The sequence below is a fragment of the Misgurnus anguillicaudatus genome, chromosome 19 (assembly GCF_027580225.2).
Source record: "Misgurnus anguillicaudatus chromosome 19, ASM2758022v2, whole genome shotgun sequence".
NCBI classification, from domain to species: Eukaryota; Metazoa; Chordata; class Actinopteri; order Cypriniformes; family Cobitidae; genus Misgurnus; species Misgurnus anguillicaudatus.
Window position 1 is genome coordinate 28,714,540 of NC_073355.2, and position 23,356 is coordinate 28,737,895.

General features: G+C 36.8%; 1 protein-coding gene across 2 annotated transcripts; it reads right to left on the reverse strand.

Annotated features, from left to right (window-relative positions):
• Window positions 1-8,430: 8,430 nt before the first annotated feature.
• On the reverse strand, window positions 8,431-23,353 carry carhsp1 (calcium regulated heat stable protein 1). Of its 2 annotated transcripts, XM_055194151.2 has the most exons (5): window positions 23,195-23,340; window positions 17,369-17,492; window positions 11,548-11,793; window positions 10,307-10,429; window positions 8,431-8,664 (listed from the first exon to the last, which is right to left on the reverse strand). In XM_055194151.2, the coding sequence occupies exons 3-5, from the start codon at window positions 11,745-11,747 to the stop codon at window positions 8,502-8,504; spliced, it is 486 nt and encodes a 161-aa protein (XP_055050126.1). In that variant the 5' UTR covers window positions 11,748-11,793; window positions 17,369-17,492; window positions 23,195-23,340; the 3' UTR covers window positions 8,431-8,501. The 2 variants fall into 2 exon arrangements, with proteins under 2 accessions (XP_055050126.1, XP_055050125.1); XM_055194150.2 differs by lacking the exon at window positions 17,369-17,492 and having other exon boundaries at window positions 23,195-23,353.
• Between the last annotated feature and the right edge of the window lie 3 nt (window positions 23,354-23,356).

Consider the following 23,356-nt stretch of genomic DNA (forward strand, 5'->3'; position numbering starts at 1 on the left):
AACAGACCTAATTTTACTGCTATCATAGGTAAAATAATTACTGATATAATATATAATAAATAAATAGATCTGTTTGGTTACTCACATTCTTCCAAATATTTTATTTTGTGTTCAGCAGAACAAAGAAATGAATACAGGTTGGGATCAATCTGCAGCTCAGTGAAGGTCAGGTAGAGTCGGACTGGTAACCAGAAGGTCACTGGTTCCAATGGGTAGTTTTTCATATTATAATATTTGAGCTCATAAAAAGCAAATATTCGAATGTTTATATTAAATAATTACATTATTTCACAATTTAACATCAAGCTTATAATTATCATTGAATGGTTTCAACAAAAACAAACTATATAGAGAATATAATATTGGTGTGTACTGACAGTCTGTGGTATATAATTCTCTTGTTTATTTCATTTTCTTGATAAGAAAAATTTGCATATAAGCTGCCTATTCACTGAAAGTCTGTTCCTCAGCCAGAACAAGCCAATGAATAAAAACCGCTGCCAACTCCCTGCTAACAAACCTGATCGGACAAGAATATCTGTCTTTATAATGATAATTAATAAAACTAATGGTTTGATGCTTTCATGCAGACTGTTGAGATCCTTAAAACAAAGTGCTTGTTAGCTGTTTATTACGTGACGGTCATCTGAGGAAGAGATTTACTAATCCTGCTGATTACTGCACAAAAACCGCTCCAATTGGTTATGATAATACATAAAGTTAAATATTACATTTACATGACTTAATTACATTAAAAATAAATATACAATGTTTTTGAATTCTGATGCTCACTAGTTATATCATGCGTTTTTGCAGGCCGCTGTGTGTATTTAATACGCATGTGGCAGATATTTGAACTATAGCTTGAGATGTTAGTGAACAAAGATTTAGGAACACAGCCTACAAATGATTTTTTTTATATTCTGTGTATGGCAAGCCTTTTTAGCATTTTTTTCATTTACATTTACTAGTATCTATTTTTTAGTTACTAGTTCTTATTTTTTAGTATAGTATCTATTCGATTAGATACTAGTTCTTAATCATTAGATACTAGTACCTAAAAAATAGATACTAGTGCTTATTTTTTCAATACTAGTGCTTATTCATTAGATACTAGTACTTATTCAATAGATACTAGTATCTATTCGTTAGATACTAGTTCTTAATCATTAGATACTAGTACTTATTTATTAGATACTAGTAACTAAAAATTAGATACTAGTACTTATTCATTAGATACTAGTACTTTTTAAATAGATACTAGTGCTTATTCATTAGTTACTAGTTCTTATTGGAATAGTGACTAGTAATTATTCCATTGTTACTTGTAACAAATTTCAAAATTTTCCCATTGATTTCTATGAAGATCGGTCATTCAGATATCAACTATTCAATTCTGACTAGTATGTATTCCAATAGTCACTAGTACCTAAACATTAGATACTATTCCTTCTTTATTAGATACTAGTACTTATTAATTAGATACTAGTACTTATGTAATAAATACTAGTATCTATTCATTAAATACTAGTTCTTTTTATTAGATACTAGTACTTATTTATTAGGTACTAGTGCCTATTAAACAAATATTAGTACTTATTCGTAAGATACTAGTACCTTTTAAATAGATACTAGTTCTTATTTATTAGATACTAGTATTTATGAATTAGTTACTAGTACTTATTCAATAAATACTAGTACTTATTCATTAGACACTAGTACTTTTTTAATAGAAACTAGTAAGATAATTTATTTTACTTGTAAGATTATTAATTTTACTCTACAGTGGCCATTTTGACTAGTCATTACATATGACAGGTACAAAAACAATTGTGACTAGTAAGATTAAAAATGTTACTAGTACCTATTGTAAAAGACACTGGTGTCTAATATATAAGTACTATTACTTAATGAATAACTACTATCTGTCTATAAATAGGTAGTATCTAATGATTAAGCACCAGTGTTAAATAATGCTTACTAGTATCTAATGATTAGTTACTAGTAATATTTAAAAAGATACTTGTCACTGTTGGAATAGATACTATCAGAAATGATTAGTTGATATCAAAAACAGAATAACTACTAGTACTTACTTATTTGGAGATATCTTCAACCTCAAAAGCAACTAGTAAGAAGCTGTTTGGAGATATCTTGATTCAAACAGATCATTACATAAACATGAGTACCCCTCAACCATCCAATCAGAGTTTACATGGTAATACAATGTATTATACTATTTAAAGTGATATTGATGGTTTAGTAACTGGCTTTGTAAATGTGAGCATATCTGGCTAATCAGTTAGCATAAAGAAGCAAATAAAGACTTTGTGTAATATTTATTGCTTTGGGTGAACAATATTATGTAAAAAAAAATTTCTTCATCATTGTAGAAAGTTGAATTAATCGTTATGACATTTGAATTGATTATTGGCAGTTCAGAAGAACAGGTAAACAAACCTACTGTAGGGTCTGTTCTGTTCACACGACAGTTTACAGTCACAGCTCTAATACAGTATGTATGAATATTGTAAGGCAGCAGGTTAAACAATAACAATGTAAAACAATATAATCTGCATTTGACCCTCAGGTGGGGCTGTTTACATTCATTCAACCCCTTTTATCTCTTCATCAAAAATTATTTCACCCTAAACCTTCCTCCTAGCCTTCAGGCTCACATATATCTGCAAGAAAAAAAAACCCATGATCTTATGCAGGGCCAAATGCGGTTAGATTTCGGCTGTGGCGGGGAAGAGCTAGCCTGGCTCCGCCCTCCTACGTTCTTCCGCTTAATTTTCATTTCACTTCAGAACAACGTCTGGGACTGCTGTGTAGAGTTTCGTTTTCTCCGGCAAAAATCTGCAGGTCCAATCAGCAAACAGCGGGGAGTGGCTAAGAACGCAGACGTTGAGGTCGTGTGCCAGACTGAGTGACATACGTCACAACCAAACGTTAGCGATTGGTTATGGCAGATTCAGAGTGACTCTGGGCAGATCCAATAGTTTTAAACTTCAACAGAGGACCCTCCTTAACGGAAGTAACGCTTTGCAATGGAGCGTGGCCAGACTCTGTACAAATGAAATGAATGTACGAGAGTCTGGTTGCACCAGGCTAGGGAAGAGCGCCAATCTAACCACTTTGGTTGGTTGAATATAAATTTTTTTATTGTAATTTTCTTAAAAGTTATGTGAAATTATAAACAATGCGAACTGATACTGGGAAACTAAAACTTCCATGAGCCCTGCACCCAGCGCAACATACTGAGACTGTCTGTTGAGACTGAGGCGCGTGCGATCAGCGGAGCGTTGCGAACCAAAGCGCCACCTTTTTACCAGAGAGAGCGCGAGAGCTGATGGATTTGCAAATGCACGGGACGCAGTCTGAGCGCACACACGTACACTTCGGGAAAGATAAAACAATTGCACGGAAGTGATTGAAGAGATTTAAAGTGCGTGCACACTCTCTGGGCAAGAATGCACACATCCTAGTTTTGTCCGAAATCAAAGGAAACCCACCAGTGGAGAGGTTTATTAATGTTATAAAATATTAAATAATATAAAATATTAATGTTAATATTTTTGATTGATGAATTTGAATAACAGAATGGTTGATTTAAGTGTAACCTGCCTAGCAAAATAAATTGTTAATGTTTCTTCGTTTAAAAACGTGTCAAGTAATTTCTATTATGATTTAAGTGTTTAAAATAAAGATACTGGAGGGGGTGTTAGATTAAGAGTAATCTACTGAAAACACAGATGGAGTAATGTCCCCTGTTTTAGGTTGGATTGAGTATTGCCTCAACCTAAAACTTTCAAGTTATTCGAAACAGATTTCAGTGTATTTGGAGAATACATCTAACTTTATTTTAGGTTAAGAGAATGCCTCAACACTCAGCTGTAAGGTGTATTACCTTAGCACCTCCAGAATTACATCTTATTCTCTGTGAATGTTATTGTTATGGTAGGCAGATGGGATTGACACAGATCTAAATGCAACAGGTAGTTTATTAAACATACAACACGTATCCAACACAGTGATGGTAAATGGTGATAAGAACTGAGTAAGATGAACAGAACAAGCAACTGCAAACACAAACACTTCTTGACAGTATAACAAAATACACTTTCCTAAAGTAAACAATGGGCGATAGAGGACAATGATGATGATGATTATGACGATGAAAAGAGTTCAGAAGAAGCCGATAAAGTTCAAGATTTTTTCAGTGACAGATTGTTTTTCATGCAGCTAAATATATGATATGATCTGTATTAATACCAGGTATATACCAGATAATATATGTAATTTTAGCACGCCAAAGTCAATTTTAAAAATATAAAATATATTTTTCCAACAACAAAATTGTGGCCAGCGAACATGATGAGTGGCTAGTAACTTTGGAAAACCACTGGCCCTGTTTACATGCAAAAAAAAATTGTCAATAAATGAATTTAATGATTTAGGTTAAGACAGTACAGTTTACATGTACCTTAAACATTGCAATCTAATTAAAATGTTTTTTACATTATATATAATACGATCTAAATGATGTCAGCTCACAACCAGTGTTGCCAGATTTGCGTATCAAACCAGCCTAATGAACATTAAAAACTATCCAAAAAGCTTCCCAATCACTAATTGCCCCAAATTCCAATAACTAATAAATTAAATCCTTTCATCTTTAACACACAGAAAATAATAAACTTGCTGAAACAGTTTAAAAGTACCCTAAATCTGAAGTCTGCAAAAAGGCAGAGGACTTACTTGGCATGCAGCGCACAGCATCATGAATTTACCAGAATGAATTTACCAGTAAATACAAAAATGTGCTGTTCACACACGCAGTGGCGTTCCGTTATTTTACCAGTAAGACATCATTAGTCCATTTCACACATACAGTCTTTACTGGTAATTTACTGGTAAATTGCAGTTAACATATGTCATGTGTGAACAGAACCTTTCCGGTAAATCAGTGCTCCCAATTTACCAGTAAGACAGGTTGTAAGATTAACGGTAATTTGCCGGTAAGCGCTGTGTGTGAACGAAAAATATAGCATTACCGGCATTTAGATGACGTCAGACCGCGCTGACAGATCAGGCGGGCCAATCAGAAAGTTTTTTATACAGGTGACGCGGTTTCCCCCAGACTGTTTACGGACGTTTCCACACACATGTTGCTTAATAGTCGAGCACACCTGAAGTTAACATCCACATTTCTTCACCAAAGTTGTTTAAAACAGCTTACCATCTAATTGCCAAATTGCCGACGTCCTTAGCACACCATCTGTGAAGCCTAATGTGCAAACGCGCAGGTTCCGTTTGACGCCGCCTAACGCAATGTTGTTTGGTCACGAGCAACTTCGCGACCGTTTGCCACAGATGTGAAAACAACAAAATGCGGACCGTGGATATTAAGTCATAACCCGCCGTTTACAAATACGACACGGACGGAGCTCGCCGGCCGCGCGCCACAGGTAACTTCCGCTTTCTCTCCGAGTTTACCGGTATTTTGATACTGATGTGTGAATGATGTCTGGTAAAAAGATGGAACGTCACTGCATGTGTGAACAGCACATTTTTGTATTTACTGGTAAATTCATTCTTGTAAATTCATGGTAATTTACCAGAATTACTGTGTGAAAGAGGCTACACACATCAGTATCAAAATACCGGTAAATTCGTTGAGAAAGCGGAAGTACCTGTAGCACGCGGCGAGCTCAGTGTTGTATTTGTAAACAATCGACGTCGTTCATAACCACGGTCTGTATTTTGTTGTTTTCACGTCTGTGGTAAACAGTCGCGAAGTTGCTCATGACCAAACAACATTGGATGAGACGACGTCAAACCGAAAATGCGTTTTTTACAACACTACTGTTTGCACTTAAGGCTTCACAGAGGGCGTGCTAAGGACGTCGGCAATTCGGCGGTAAGCTGTTTTAAACAACTTTGGTGAAGAAATGTGGACGTAAACTTCAGGTGTGCTCAACTTTCAAGCAGCATGTATGTGGAAACGTCAGTAAACACTGAGGGGGTAAACGCGTCATCTGTATTAAAACGCAATGATTGGCCCGAAGCTGTCAGCACGGTCTGACGTCGTCCGTTCTAAATGCCGGTAATCCTATAATTTTCGTTCACACACAGCGCTTACCGGTAAATTACTGGTAATCTTACAACCTGTCTTACTGGTAAATTGGGAGCACTGATTTACCGGAAAGGTTCTGTTCACACATGACATGTTAACGGCAATTTACCAGTAAATTACCAGTAAAGACTGTATGTGTGAAAGGGACTATTGCCTTGCATGTTTCTGTGATGAGAATCATGTGATATGTAAATAAGAGGTAAATATAAGACATGAACTTCAGCACAACTCTTCTGCGCATAATATGCACAAGTTATTTTTGCGTCCGGTTGAGAAAATACTACAGAGTTATGTATGTGTGCTCAACGTACTGCAGGAAATAATGTGACTATAAATTGTAAAACATAACCCACCAAGCTGGTTAGTGAATTTTCATTGTAACAGCTGGACATGATTTTTATGATTTTATTCACTGCAACCCTGCAGACACCCCTCATCCCTGTTTTAGAAAACTTATTGGATCTAGACAAATCACAAGAATTACCTATTTTGGATCCAAAACAGCGGATTTAGCTGAAATGTGACATGTTTGCATCCATAGTCTATTACTTAAAGCAGCTGAGAAATGTTAGACAGGGCTCTTTAATGTATGCACTATGCACACACTTGGCTTGTTATTAACTAAAATGTCCACTCACAAGTTAATTGCCAATTTGTGGATATTATTTAATTTCAAAGAAGCAAGAATCCAAACAGTCAAAAAATTCACAATTCAAATTATTTACCAATACATAGCTGCATATTTCTCACTTGCTTAGTGGCATAGCTTATCCTTGTGTAGCAGCCAGTCAACAAACTGTGTGCTGCTTCCCTGAAGCAACACCTGTTACCTAAAGAAAGGTTCCTACCTATATTCTGTGAATTGTTACCCAAAAGTGACCCCTACTGGACACTTCTACATGACAATGTTTAAAGCTTACATAATGTTGCTTCATTAGAGACATTTTTATCTCATACACAGAGGGTCCCCTTACGTGGAAGTCGCCATTTTGTGCCGCCATGTTTCTACAGAAGCCCTTAACGGACAAACGTTTTTACTAATTTGTCTATGTCGATGACAAGTTTTTCTGGTGGCGTCTACTGTAGCTTCTCTATGCATTTCAAAAGCGAGGGAAAAGCAGTGGACTGAGCCATTGGTTGCAATTTGCAACCTCAGCACTAGATGTCGCTAAAATTTACACATTGCACCTTTAAATAAGAACGCTTTTTTAAAATCCAGGACAACTTCAAGATTTTCCAGTACGATTTCTGTTTTCTTTCATTTTCCATGTGTTTTTCAGCACTGGAAAATTACACATTCAATTTCCTGGAATTCCAGGTTTTCCAGGACGCGTGGGAATCCTGAATGTAAATAAATCTTTGGTGTCCCCAGAATATAAATGTGAAGTTTTAGCTCAAAATACCATATATATAATTTATTATAGCATGTTAAAATTGACACTTAGGTGTGACAAAAAATGTGCCGTTGTGTCCTTTTAAATGCAAATGAGCTGATCTCTGCACTAAATGGCAGTTCCGTGGTTGGATAATGCAAATTAAGGGGCGGTATTGTCCCCTTCTGACATCACAAGGGGAGACAAATTTCAATGACCTATTTTTACATGCTTGCGGAAAATGATATACCAAAACTAAGTTACTGGGTTGATCTTTTTCACATATTCTAGGTTGATAAAAGCACTGGGCACCCAATTATGGCACTTAAATATGGAAATAGTCTGATATGTCATGATATGTCCCCTTTAAAATCTGCAGACCCTCCAGTGGGTTTTAATTTACTTAATTTAAAAAATAAATAGTTGTGGAGCACAGTTTCTGTAAAAAGAAATTTTTTATCAATCTACTCAAGTATGTGATGACTTTTTAATTCAGGAATGCCCAATTCTGCAAAAAGTCACACACACACAAACATTGTGTATTTTCACAATATGCTGACATAATACACAAAGAACTTTATTTTTCCGCATTAAAAAAATCAATCTTTTCATTTGAGTTTTATGTTTACGAGTTAAGGCTTCCTGTTAGGAGAAAAATCTACATTTACAAGACAACTATCATTCAAAGAATGAACTCACGGGTGGTTAGTGTAAGCATGGCTGACTGCTGTTTACGCCACATTTTAAAAAGAAATATGAGGATTATTACAAACATACCCCCTCCCCTCCCCTAAATCCCCAAGTAAAAAAAACATCTTTTGATATTTTTCTTAAGAGTCAAGCCGTATCATCTCACTTTGCACTTGAAGGCATCTGTTAATGTTCTCTTTCACAAAACGTCAAGAAAAGGAACAGAGATCCATTTTAACATCACTTTTATCACCCAGTATGACAGTACAGAATTAAAGCACATTTCTCATCACGGGTCTTCATGATTCGACCACATGTCCTGACCAGGTCTCGTGCTTCGTGCCTGGTGCTAAATGAGTGATGGTCACCTCCACAGCCTGGATTTTCAAATGTTTCGGTGGAATAGAGCAGATCTTATAGCTCACTTCATCTCCCTCCACGGGTACATATTCACCCTCTATGCTGTGGGAGAAATAAAGATCATTAGATCAACATCAGACGGTCTATTATTCTCTACATGACATGTTCTGTACTGGACTGCCCAGCAGGCACACATACTTCAAGATTTCCTCACAAAACAAAAACTGAAATGATTACACAATGACAAAATGATCAAAGTATCTTTAATCAGAAAGATTATTATTAAAGAAACAGCTCATGGAGGTACATATAATACACAACAGGAAAAAAAGAGAAGACGTAATATAGATGCTTAATAGTGCTTCGTCTGGACACCAAACATTTTACATGTTTGTTTAGTTGTAATTTCTGTTTATATATAAAGAAAGCCATCTGGGGTTTGAACTATATAAGGGTGAGTACATTTTTGGATGAATTAACCCAAACAGACTATTTATACTTGGGAAACCAAGGATAAGGGAAACCAATAACATGGTTAATATGCTTCACTGTTAACACAAACATCTTAAAGGTGCTTTGTGTTGATTTTAGATGCATCTTGTGGTAAGATTGTGAATTGCAACCAATGGCTCAGTCCACATCTCAACCCTCCCTTTCAAAATGCACAGAAAAGCTACGGTAGCCCCCAAAGGCATCAACCGAGGCAACGTAGTAACAAACGGATATATTGAATGAGAGAGGTGAAGCAGGAGCAAGGACTCCGACTAGGGTCGCCCAATGTACTACTGTGCAATATGTCGGCATACAGCCCTTTGGTGCTGACAAAAATCTAGACTTTAAAAAGATATGCAAAAGCATGATTTTCAATAACATTTTCATCTGCAGGTTTCCAATGCACTTTGAATCCATTATAGGATGGGCTGAATGTTTGAACAGGCCAGGGGCACCTGACAAGCCTATCACTTTTTCCATTCCTCTTATCTCAGATACACGCTGATACTTATACCCCAAAGCCTTTCTCATATACGTTCATATACAAGATTCTATTCCCTAAAAGCCCCCTTAATCATAAAATTAAACATCTCAGCATGTATGCTTAAAGGGACACTCCACTTTTTTTGAAAATATGCTCATTTTCCAGCTCTCCTAAAGTTAAACATTTAATTTGTACCATTTATGAATTTATTCAGTCGATGTGCCCGAAAATAGTCTCCTTGGTAACTTTCAAAAGTAGGGGACTATTTTCGGGCACTGAGTAATATCATTGCGCCTCCTGCAGCCATGGTACGGCAGGAAAGTTCTTGATTATTACGCCACAATGAGAGTATAGTTCCTAGCCATATCTGCCTAGAAAATTACAACTTTTAATTTTCTGTCAGTCTTAGTACATGATGTAACTACAGAAGAGTCAAGTTTTAAATATGGTAAAATATTGAAACTCTTTGGTTATTTTTTAGCGCAATGCTAATAGTCTAATCAGATTCAATGGATTATGCTAAGCTATGCTAAAAGTGGTACTGCCAGACCCAGAGATCAGCTGAATGGATTCCAAAACTGTAAAATCAAATGTTTAACTTTAGGGAAGCTGGAAAATGAGCATATTTTCAAAAAAGTGGAGTGTTTCTTTAAGGGCCCAAGTAGTAAGTTGTTTATATCTGCTTCTTGTGTGAATTACATGGAAGACATACAGTTATTTGGATTTTTTTATGTTGTTGTTGTGCGTTTGCTTAAATGTTTAACTTACTCAGAGATATGGACAAAGATGTCATTGCCTCCATCTGATGGCTTAATGAAGCCGTGTCCTTTGGAACGTGAAAAGCACTTGCAGATCCCAGAGAAAACCGGCCCCTCTGCTGCACGTGCTGCACTGAAGTGAAAGAGGGAGGAAAATACTGCATCAAGCATATGATCAAGACTATATACATACACATATAAAGATAATTTTTCAGCAGAAAATAAGTGTTTTGCATTTCTGAACCATTAAACTATACAATTTATACTTTTATTAAAGGCTCTTTTTCTTCGCATTAAAGCAATGACAAGGGTTTTTTGTTGGGGGTTTTTTTTTTGCAGTGGAGCAATGAAATAAAGAAATGAGACTTAAAGGGACACTCCACTTTTTTGTACATATGCTCATTTTCCAGCTCCCTAGAGGTATCACTTTTAGCATAGCTTAGCATAATTCATTGAATCTGATTAGACCATTAGCATTGTTTTAAAAAATAACCAAACAGTTTTGATATTTTTCCTATTTAAAGCTTGACTCTTCTGTTGTTACATCGTGTACAAAGTCCGACAGAAAATTAAAAAGTTGTGATTTTCTAGGCAGATATGGCTAGGAACTATACTCTCATTCTGACGTAATAATCAAGGACTTTGCTGCTGTAACATGGCTGCAGGAGGCGCAATGATATTACGCACTGCCGAAAATAGTCCCCTGCCATTGAAAGTTACTATGGGGAATATTTTCGGCTCCATGTTACAGCAGCAGTCCTGAGCATATGAGCATATTTTCAAAAAAAGTGGAGTCTACCTTTAATGCTAACATAAGCAAGGTGTTATTTTGTTGTACAGTGTGACCCTGGACCACAAAACCAGTCAAGTAGCATGGGTATATTTGTAGCAGCAATAACCTAAAAAATCCATTGCAAAGGTCAAAATTATTTTTCTTTTTTGCAGAAAGTAAAGATCATGTTACATGAAGATATTCTTTATTTATCATTTAACATTTATTTATCATAATATGTGTTGCTAAGGACAATATTTGATCAACTTTAAAAGCAATTTAGCTTTTTTGCAATCTCGGATTCCAGATTTTCAAATATTAAGTAGTATCGCGACCAATGTTATCCTATCCTAACAAATTATCCATAAGTTGCGATATATATAGCATCTGAAAGCCTTCCGTTGAACAAAATTGACAATTATGACTGTTAGTAGTATGTGTAGAAAATCAGTGCATCTGTGACACGCTGCTGTACTTACGCCGAGCAGGTACGAGTGCGTCGGGTGGGCAGGGGGCTGGGGATCAAATAATCCCTCATGGGGGAGGGCGAGCGGTCTCTGTAGCGGCCGGTGGGCAGACGCAGACTGCTGGGGGACACCGGAGACACCGGTGAGGTCGGCGACAGCGGAGGGGTGTTGGACTGAGCGGCCTTCACAGGAGATGATGCCTCTGATGACATACTGATGATGGGACGTTTTCTGCCCTACCAGGAAACTCAATAGACACTGAGAAGGAGAGAGGAGGAACTTTAGTTTTAAACACACTAACATAGATATTTTGCACGGTTCATTTCTGTGTCAGGTCATGAGTAATGGCAACATTAGCACAAAAACACAATTTTTTTTTTTAAACCAAACACATTTGGTTTAGGACTGATATATCAAGATACAAAATATATCTAATCCCTTTCTTTAAGCATTTTTCATTGCTGCAAATATTTATGCAATTCCTTTTATAACTGAACGGTCACATTACCCAAAGAGAGATTGTGAAACTCGATAGCAACACAGCAGTGTCCGTAACATAGTTCACTATGAAATCCAACACTTGACATGACTCAGAACAGCAATTACAACGTGTACTACTGAAACACAAGACAAGACATTACGCCTGTGTTTTGACTTTGTGCATCCAAAGTATTTCTGTATCAATGTGGCACTCCCAGCATGCATAAATAACACGCACGATTATTCATTCATAACATCTCAAACGGCTTCCACAAAACTGAATGTCAGCTGTTTTATGTCCTTTAACACATGCCTGATCTTCTGGCGGCCTCGAGCTGTGGCTCCCATATCTGAAAGTAATGTTATCTTTCGCTGTTGATACCGCAGGAAACGCTCAGTCATTGTTAGCTGTATCTGACAGATTCCCCATCCAGGAAGATATTACAAACCTATTCCTCCGGCAGAACGCAGAGGTTTAATCCTACTGCTTATTGCAAGCTGAAACCCTGCTCATAGCCGATGACCCCTTCCCAAAGACCTGTTAACAGGGCATCGACTCATGCACCGAGAAGCATTGGAGTGGTGCGTGTTAACATGGGTGGGCCACGAGGGGCCACGCATCCCTAGTAATCGCAAGGGCTAATGGCACTGAATACATAATCATACAACTCCCTCAGCTGTCATCTCTCTTCTCTGGTCCATTACAGCCCACACAAATCCGTCCCTAGAAGACCACGATGACCGATGGAAGATGCTCTGTATGATGAGTGATAACACATTGCATAATAATATGATCACGTCAAATGCATCTAAGAACTAAACCAAATGGCTTTTGCTCTTTTGAGAAAAGCAAGACGAGAATGGGCCCTTTTGTACCTTCAGATTGATTACATCACTGCAATTATAGCTTTCTGCTGTCAGGCTCCGCATGCCCCATAAACAGAAATGAGGCCAGAGAGTCTTTGAAAGCAAGGGCCAATTACACAGTGATTGTGTGCTGAGGTACTGAAGCATGGCTGACATTTTCTGTCCTGGCTCTAATTCGTTCTACATCAGGAAAACAGGCACAGTCTGGAACAGAGATAAATACTGTTGTTATAATGTTGCTTTGTGCCAAGTTATATAGCTAAGACATACACTAACATTTTGCCAACCCTGCACTTTGCATATGTATTAGTTACATCACACAGAAGGAAACTGAGTACTACAGTTGGGCTGCTATATTTAATTTTTCAACAGGTTTTTTAACAAAAACATCTAAAATGTTCAAAACAAAGCTACTGTGAATTATTATATGCCTTTCCAATAAATCTTTTGATTTAAATGAAAGATCTTAAAGGGTATCTCCACTATGAAGACTTGTATTATTTAATATACTTTCATATTGCCACTACTAAAATCAATGAAAGTCGCCATGAAACGGTAGTAGTAATTGTCTTGTTTTCCCTGTGGTGACATAGATCCCAGTAAAGTGGCTTCTGAAATGAAAAACGGTAGGGCTGGACTTAAATTCGTCCATTGAGAGTTGATTGATTGAAGTTGCTATTTGCTAATCGCTTCAACGTGAGGAGGAGATTAAAGATTTTGATTAAATATTATGAATTTGTTTTCAAATAATGAAGCTCACAGATAAAGTCATTTGTGAGAAAGACCACAATATTTCTATAAAAATTGCTTTTATTTCAATTTCATTGCGACATATTAAATATAAAAACATGTAATACTCATTTTAACCTATAGAGGCCGCCATTATGTTTCGCACTTAGTGCATTTTGGGTCGATGACGTTTAATGGTTGCCGTAAAATATTAATACCCTTTACTATAATAAATATTATAAAATGGCCCGTTCTGGTTCTTCATTCTGAAACGCATTCTAAGCCGTGATAAAATACCCCGGTAACCCCACGGTTCAGACCGCATTACATAAGTATCACTGCGCCACTGTTGCTACGTACTGAATTATGAAAATAAACACCACAGTCTTTAATCACATTTTTTATTTTTCTACATTTGCACAATTAATGACGCGATCCAGATAAATGTCAATAAATATTGTTGAGTCATCTCGTCAATAAAAAGAAAACGCTTTTCTTTATTGTTCTTTAACATCAAATTCATATTTCTGCTATTATCCACTAGGTGGGCGATCTTACAAAACTTAAACACTGACGCATTTACTCAACACTAAAAACACAGTGTAAGTTTTGATCATGGCTCTGAATCTGATCTCTTACAAACGTTCCTCACAAAAATTGAATTATCTCAGCGTTTAGCTGAAAATTTGAGAGGTCATAAGAGAACAAATGAAGGTAGGATGAAACAGTTTTTTTTTTTTTTTGAAAAAGCAGAGGGTCTGTTCTAGAGGTCGACCGATATGCTTTTTCTCTGGCCGATGCCGATTTTTAGAAATCAGGACAGCCGATGGCCGATATGTTTGGCCGATTTTCTATATGTACATAATAATCAAAATGTTCTCATCATTAGCAGATATTTTAAATGTAAAAATGTCACTATTTAAGTCAAAGTATTTAAAAAAAATATGACTGGTCTTTCTGAAGAGTTTTACAACCTCCTCTGCACCATGCATTTATCAGACACAGATATTACCTTACACACTGTCATCATCTTTGATCAGTTTTTTACCATGGCTTTTATTGCTTTGTAGGATAAAATCCTTATTTGGTAGACCTGATAAAATATTTATTCATCATAAAGTTAACATAGTAAATGTCTATGTTTTTTAGTTGAGACTCTTATTTAGGGCAAATCTTTCTAAACACATTTACATTCTCATTTCTGAGGCGCTATAAGTGACTGATTGTGCTGACAGTGACGTCTTGTGAGTTTAGTGTTGGGACAGATCTATTGTTTCAACCGTTCATTCCTACGAATCCGTTCAAAGGAGTCAGTTCGCGAATCGGACGCGCTGTGTTGTAATCCAGGTTGAGCAGCGCAAAACTGTAAACAAAGTTTTACTGTAACAACACGAAAAACATTTCCTCGGTGGATATGATTTGGTCTTCCGACCTTTCGCCATCGAGTCAGTTTTGTTCTGAGTAATAAAAGCAGGGAGACAGAAAGCGTGCGCGCGCGGCTCTTCTCTCTCTGTCACGCAAACAGAACTCATCATCACTCATTAATCACATGAAATGAGCCTAATCTTTGCACGGACAGTGCACCGCCAGACATAAGCCTGTCACGCTGTTGTACTGGCTGCTTAATTCGCGCGATCCCGCCATCGTTTACTAAAGCTGTTTGTGAACAAGGCATGGCTGCACACACACGAGACAGGAGCGATCTGCTTGCAGCAAGAGGCAGCGTCAAGAGTTCTACAACAGCGCTTAGGTGCCCGCAGATGCGCCTGCCTATTAGTCGGCCTAATTTTGCAGCAAAATCGGCCAAAGCCGATTTTTTAAAATATGCCAAAAATCGGCCAATTAATCGGCCGACCTCTAGTCTGTTCTTCATTTAATATATTTTATGTTTATTCAAAGAAGATCGTTTTTCTGGAAGCCATTAAACTAAAACTGGGTGGCAACTTTAAAAAAAAAACGCTGACGGGGAAAGAGTTAAGCATGCTTCCAAGCATATTTGATCATCACTTCAACAGTTGCATGATATAAATGTTAGTGTATAAATTATATGAATGTGATTTATGAAAATAAACATCACAGTCTTTATTCATATTTTCATTGTGTCTTTGCTGCGTCTGTGTTGGTTGTGAACTGCGCTCTGTTTCAGCTACACTTGATTCTTCTGAGGAACTAGTTCGTTTGGCGGAAGAGTAATATTTGTACTAATATAATTACAACTTATTTGTGTTTTATTTTAGGAAATCCTGCTATGCATATGAAGTAACCGTTTTATAAAAGCAATAAGCCCCACGAAGCAGTGGTGTTACAGTGCATAACAGCTAAGGGGGTTTTAGGCACTCTGCTTCGCGTCATGCCTAACAACACCCCTTAGCTGTTATAAAATGCACTGATAACTGATAACTTATTGCTTTAATAAATAATATATTGTATCTACTATAGTCTTTCATAATAGAACAGGTTTTGATTGCAACCATTTGACGCCATATAAATATATATATATATATATATATATATATATATATATATATATATATATATATATATATATATATATATATAAATATATATTTCGATAAACGCACACCTGACCTGTCAAATGTCTTAAAGTAACCACCAGAACAACGATTGTGGTAACCGTGGTATAAGCAGAATAATTCACTTCGGTCCTTTGAACTATTTGAAAATAATACACACCCACGGTGTTACCACATTGCCACCTTGGGTGTGCATTATTTTTAAATTATTACTTAATTTTTAAATCCCAGAGGAGAAACATAAGAAAAACTTTTAGAAAAGTGGGCGTTCACCGTGGTGGTTAATTTTGATATCATTGCAAATTCTAATACCAAAATGTGCATTTAGTCAGAGGTCACAATATTATTAATAGCAAAAGTCAGATGAAGACAATCCCCGAGTGAGAACACACACCTTTGCGCTAAGGTCATCCATGGAATTTGACAGAATTTCCCATCAACTACACCACAAACCGGGGTTTACTGTAGAAAACCGCCTGCATAGGCAAATAACTGTCTGGCTCAAACCAACCACAATAGGAGTGCTAAGCAATATTGTGAGCAGAGGCCTAAATTAAGCTATAGGGTATACAATGAATGCACAGATGCAGGCCAGAAGAACAAAACAGCCATTTATAGACAAAACGTGTATTCAATTTCGAGGTTTATAAAGATACCACAAGTCAGGCATTCCCGCAAGCTCAGAAATAGAAAAACTGTGCATCTGGTCTGGGACTACGGTTCATATATTTGCATGTACATCAGCTAACAAAGTTGAGGTATGAAGGCAAAACAAGTTTATAAAGTATGGATGCTTACAACAGCCTAATCTTCTTCTTTTGGGTTTAACGGCGGTTGGCAAACCAACTTAAAGGAGATCAGTGTTGCATTTAATTTCCTAAGAGTTTCCACAGACACTACTTACTATAGTAGTAAAGTAAACACTGCTAGTTGACGTCATACATTCTTAAATGTCTGATAACATCGAGTCAAATGCTTTGCATGCTTTACACAGAGTAAACAATGCTTGTAGATACACAAAATCTCAATATACAACTTGTGAGACCTTCAACGATATTTCCGACAGGTAAACATCCTCCACAGTCACATCGGAGCCAGACGTCAACCACAGTACATTATCCGGTGATTTACCAACCTGCACCGTGCACCTGATCTATCAACTGTAACACACCAAACAGCTTTGAAATCAATGTCATCTCTGCACTTGAGATTGATGGACTCACCAGCTACAGCGCGCTCGTGCAAACGTTTCCTATTTTTCATGAACGAGGAAGCACGACCTTGCTCACTCCCACTCGATCACTCCACCTGGAGCCTGTGGTTGGTGGGCGGGGCTTCCCAGGGGGCCTAGAGAGGAAGGTCGCAGCATGAACGTGAAGGTGGCGATTATAAATATGACACTGATGGAGGGATAAAAGGGAATCTTGATGGCCAGCTGCCAGGCTACGGAACGGCTGTACGTACAGGGAAGTGCACAAGGATAATTTATGAAACAGGGCTCAAGAATATAGCAACTGAAGGAAAGCGTCGAGATGTGGGAAATGTGTTCGAGCACCTAAGGAGGTCCGGTTTCTGAAGAACACAGGAAGTACAAACCCACAACATCCTAAGTGTTAAAAAAGATCATCATACACACCACCTAAGTAAACTGTTTGCATTTGCACTATAATATGCCAACTCCTACCCATATACTCCCACATGGAAGACACACACAATGGAAAGAAACTGTAAGATGAACATAATATATAAAAGAAACAGCCCACATTACATTCAATACTGGACCAAGATTAAATTAAGCAGTCCAAGGACAGCAATGAGTCAGAACCCTACTCGTATGTTTTACAAGTGCACTGCAAGAGATGTTGCAGGAATGTGGGTAATGTTTTAAAGTCGGGTGACCTTAGGAGACAAAAGTTACAAATAAATGTGACCTTCTCCAGTCTGAGAGGCAAGCTACTGCAATATGGTTTATTGATTAACCAATTTTTTTAATGGAGTCCATTATTTGCTTTACAGCACCACAACAAAATGGTCCGTGTTTCAAGTAGATAAGCTGCAGCCACTAAATATACTCTAAGAGGACTTGTCAATCAGTAGGTTTTACAAAAACTGATGCTTCCGCCTCATTCAGACCAGCAGTAGCAGAGCGACACAATCTCATTTATTTCAATGGAAGCTTGGCGACTTTCAGTGACACGACGAAAGTGACCGTTGGCGATTGTATGGGCATGTCCAGGGTCACGAGAAAGTTAAGAAAAGTTTTATTTATGCATCACTTAATTCTTTTCACAGAAACATGCAATAGCAAAATGCATTATTAAGGTAAAACGGTCACGCACTGTACATTCTGCAGCGTTCATGTCTTATAACATTAGGCTACATAAAGTAATAAAATAGTGTTGTGTCATTTAAAAATTGTGTTTTCATTGCCTTTATCTGAAAACCTCCTAAGGACAACTTTTTCCAACTCAACTTTGTACATTTATCCAGAGATAAAAGTGTGAACTCGACGAGAGATGCTGTGCGCTGGATGGCGTTGCCAAGTCCTCTGCTTTTTTGAGTTCAGATATGGCTACTGTTTAAACTGTTTCAGCAAGTTGTTGATTTTCTGCCGGTTAAAGATAAAAGGATTTCTTCATAAGTTATGTAGTATTTCGGCTGAGATGCTTTTGGGTTCGTTTTGAATGTCCATTGGGCTGGTTTTGATACGCGAAGCTGGCAACCCTGGCAGTGCGCTTTCGCAGACGTTTGGTTCGGATTATATAGAATGTACATTAAAACGAACATTTTAATCAGATTGCAATGTTTAGGGTGCATTTAAACTGTATTGTCGCAACCTGCAACCGGATTAAATTCAGTCAGATTTACAAAATTTTGTGCATGTAAACATTGAGAGAAAGTCCCTGGTGGTCTGAATAAGGCTTTTCAGTTTTACATTAGTTTTAATCTATTATTATATATTTTTACGTAAACCGATATCAGAAAATGCACTAAAAGGCATTTGGGCTAGTGACAAAAACTGATTGGCAAGATGAGAAATTCAAAAATCTTTAAAAAACACTTGAATTAAAACAGGCATCAGATTTATTTAAATTCACATTGTGTATCTATGTTCATTTTATGCAATAAAAATTGCACCATTGCGCCGAAGAATCAGAAATATTAAATATTTTATCCTTACCCTGATGCCATGTAAGCGTAATTAAATATTAAATATATATTAAATAAAAATTAAATATTATTTTATTAGTTATTTCTAAATGAAAATTTTTATGTGTTTTTCTAATATTTCTTACGACATGCAAAAAACAGCTCTGTTTTCTAAATAAAATTTTTTACATCATTGGTCAAAGATATGTAAAAAAAAAGTCTTATTACACTAAACTAGATGATTATATTTTATTCCACATTGACATTTTTTAAATTATCCCACAAATATTCTTTCAAAATAAAATAAAACCAGAAATTTTAGACTTGGTCATCAAAAAAGAGAATGTATGCAAGTAATTTACACATTTATTTTAAAATGTTAACCCTTTTACATTTAATTAAACCATACGGACACAAAATAATTAACGTCACATCAATGACCCATTTATGTTTATCAATTCAGTCAGATGTACTGGAGTGTTACAGTGCTCAATGAGAAGAGCACTGTTAGCGCCACAAAGATCATGGGTTCGATCGCCAAAATACACCTTATTATTCACTGCAAGTCGCTTTTGAAAGCATCTCACAAATGCATAAATGTAAATTAAAAAACAGGTTAAGCTGGATTTGACAGCAGTAGCAGTCAGAGCATTAACTCTTTTGAGTCACAGATTTATGCCCGTTCAGCTTGTGTTAAACGCAGGGTGAGCTGAGAAAAACTTTTTAAACATCTTTTTATTTTAAAATACTAATTTCATGTTGTTTGACTGACATCACAAGTACAGTTCAACTTTCAGCACATGAGGCCAAAGATCTTTCCTAGTACTATATCACTACAATCAGCATGAAATATGCAAAACGTCTTGTGTTTCACAGAGGAAAAAGTGCGTCTTCCGGATGTCGTATTTGTTGAGCGCATACGCCATTCAGTTAAAACATGTCAAAGGCATACAATTGTAGTTTCATTCTTACCTTAAAATGTAACGGTTGCTTTTCTGTAATAATAATAATAATCCTCTATGACGTATGCGGTCAAGTCAAAACGACTTCCGGAAGACGCACCCGAAATCCTGGCCAGGACGCGTCTGGGAAGAATGGCATGTATACAGATGATAAAGCTTCCAATATTTTGCATTACATTACGGCAAACACAACGACAGAAACATGGACTTAAAGCTCAGCTTTGTAGGATTCAACAGGGTGGAGATCATGTTTGAAATGTAGTAAAGTATTGCTGGAATAGATACAATTAATAATGTATCAAAATTTCCACATTGACTTGAAATATACATTGTTTGCCGGATAAACTGAAAGGCAGAGACCTTATGTTCAATTAAACCAGGAAAGCGCTAATCAGGTGTAGCTACTTCCTTAATCGTTGGAGTGGTGGATTTATAATAGTATGGTTAAGACGAATAAAGCATGAGAGACAATTACAGATTTGCCAGATTTATCCATATCATCTTACAATGAATTACCAAGGAATCAAACCTTTGACCTTGGCATTACTTGCAAAATATTTAGCGATTTAAGTAATGTTTATGCTAACCTTCTACAGGAAGTGATCTTTAGTATGTAACTTCAGCTGATATTTAGTAAACAGTAAGGTTACTATTCCCTCAATATCAACTGGTATAAAATAGCACTAGCAACACTAAGGTCATTACATGTTTGATTTCCAGGAAACAGATCATTTGAGTACTTTGTTTGAATGTACAATACTGTACTTTGAATTAAAACATCTGCCCAACGCAGAAATGTAAAATCCTGCTAAAACGAGATCAAGTATTAAAGAGATACTTGTGCTCTGTAAGGTGAAGTTCCTATAATTAATACCCATAAAAATAACTAGAACACAAACAAAGCCAAAGAGTGCGGTAGGTAGACTCAGCCTACTTGGCTTGTGCAGTTGCACAACATGAACAAACATGGAATACATAGTTTACACTCATAGTTTAGTTTAAGCACGAGCTTACAGAATACAGTCCATATGAGAAAAGTACCATACTGATCCAGACTGTCACATGCTTTGAACGCACAAAAATGTATTTATTAATGTCTTACTCTATAAACAATTACCATATATTAAACCTTATTATCTTCCACCTTAGTGACTATGAGCTCGGCAAGTTTGCACAAGACTGTGTAAACAGTTGGTCAGATAGCAATTTCTGCATGCATAAATGACTCTACCTACATTAAACTTATGTTCATCCAAACCTCTGTTTTGGATTACTCTATGCTACCCTGAGGTTACCGTGTTCTCCATTACCTCAGTGGATGGATTACATCCACCGTGTTAAGCCTTTAATCGATAATTCTTTATTCAAGGTCACATAAAATGGCAACAAAAGCACAGAAAACCTGTAACCAAGGATTTAAGGCTGGTTAACCTTTTACCCCGTAATGGCCTAATGAGGAAAAAGAGCGCAGAACACAAGTGTTTATTTCTAGCAACCGTAACATCTTTCAGTCCATCGTGACCTCTAGTTTTCCCATTGGAACATGCTGTCACTCTATGAGATCCAGGGGAACTATCAATTACGTGCCTGAAAGGAAACATCCACCTCATTTTGCCTTGTTGAAGCACTGCTGTGCGCCAAAAAAAAAAAACTAATGGGGTAACATAAGTGAAGACGCAACTATTATTTATAATAAGTCAATTAATCAATGGAGTACCTGCTTATGATGAAATATGTTGGGGGGGAGGTTGTGCATGAATCAGCATGAACTACACAACTCCAAAGAACATGGCGGAAAGAAGACAGTAAATTCCATGCAAAACAGCTTTTCAATTTTTAACTCCAAATAGAGAATAATAAACTAAAAAACTTATGTTCCTGTAGCTCAATTGTATTACGTTAGCAACACAAAGATCATGGGGTCGATCCCATGAAAAACACATACCGTATATTGATTAAAAACATGGACAGATTGAATCTACTGCAAGATGCTTTGGATAAAAACGTCTGCCAAACTGCGAATTTGTAGCAAATATGTGCATAAAACTTCAGATATAATTTTGTGCAACACGTGCAGCTTTATTGATACACATCCTACGAAGTTAAGGAGTTTTAACCAATGTAGCATGTAATTAATGTATGCACTAAATCCAAAATGATACAAAGAACACAGTTAAGGCTTGACCTGGCCTGGGAAAGCAAACATCGAAAATCATCGTAACGTTATACGCTTTTCGACTGTCACCTCGATAGATGTCACAAAACTTTTGCAATCTTGATTGAATCAACAGCTGAGCGTAAGAAAGACTTGCATTTAAAATGTATTAACAACACAATCGTACTCTGTCACAAAAACACGCGATATATACCCACCCATTTCCTAGAACTGTGTCTGTGGCACAAATCTACTGATATCGTGACAGTTAGTAGATTCTATGCGACTCGGCGCAGAACGATCAGTGTATGACATCAAAGTACCGCGAGAACAGAGCTTTCAGTCTGCTCTCGCAGTACTTTGATGTCATACGCCAATCGTTCTGCACAGCGCTGCATTTAAGTCAAACGCCTATTCATGTTTTGTTTTCAACCACTGGAACTCCACAATATATTAGATAAGAGAAAAAAAAGGTTATATGCGACACTGTTAAAGTTTCGGACAAAAGCGTCTACAATTGCGTAAATGTTTACCACAATTCAAACAAGAAGAATCCTATCTAGGATCGAACAAAATTCAACAGATTAAAGTGTGAAATCATTTTCTTTTTAAATAAATGATTTCGTATTATTTTTACGAATATAACCAGTTCACACTGAATCAAAACAAACACGATCACGCGATCACTCGAGAACTTTACAAACACGCATCGCTTCTTTCACTTTCGTTAAAACGGTAAATCACTTCCTAAGTCTTTCATGAATCCATGAATCATAACTTACCGATTGTAAACGTGCAGGAGCAAAAGTTAAAACCGTAGAAATGGAGAACTAGTTTAGAGACAATAGACACTGAACAGCCACAGCAGCAAACTTGTTGTTAGGCGTTTGCTGATTCCCTCTCAACCTCTCTCACAGTGTGAATGAGGGTCCAAGGAGGCGTGG

What these genes read in the sequence shown, in the direction of transcription:
- carhsp1 (XM_055194150.2), bottom strand. Translation starts at nt 11,747, where the DNA reads ATGTCATCAGAGGCATCATCTCCTGTGAAGGCCGCTCAGTCCAACACC. An exon ending in CGCACTCGTACCTGCTCGGC is followed by an intron (nt 10,430 to 11,547) that starts GTAAGTACAGCA and finishes CTTTCACTTCAG; the next exon opens with TGCAGCACGTGCAGCAGAGG. An exon ending in ATCTTTGTCCATATCTCTGA is followed by an intron (nt 8,665 to 10,306) that starts GTAAGTTAAACA and finishes TTTCTCCCACAG; the next exon opens with CATAGAGGGTGAATATGTAC.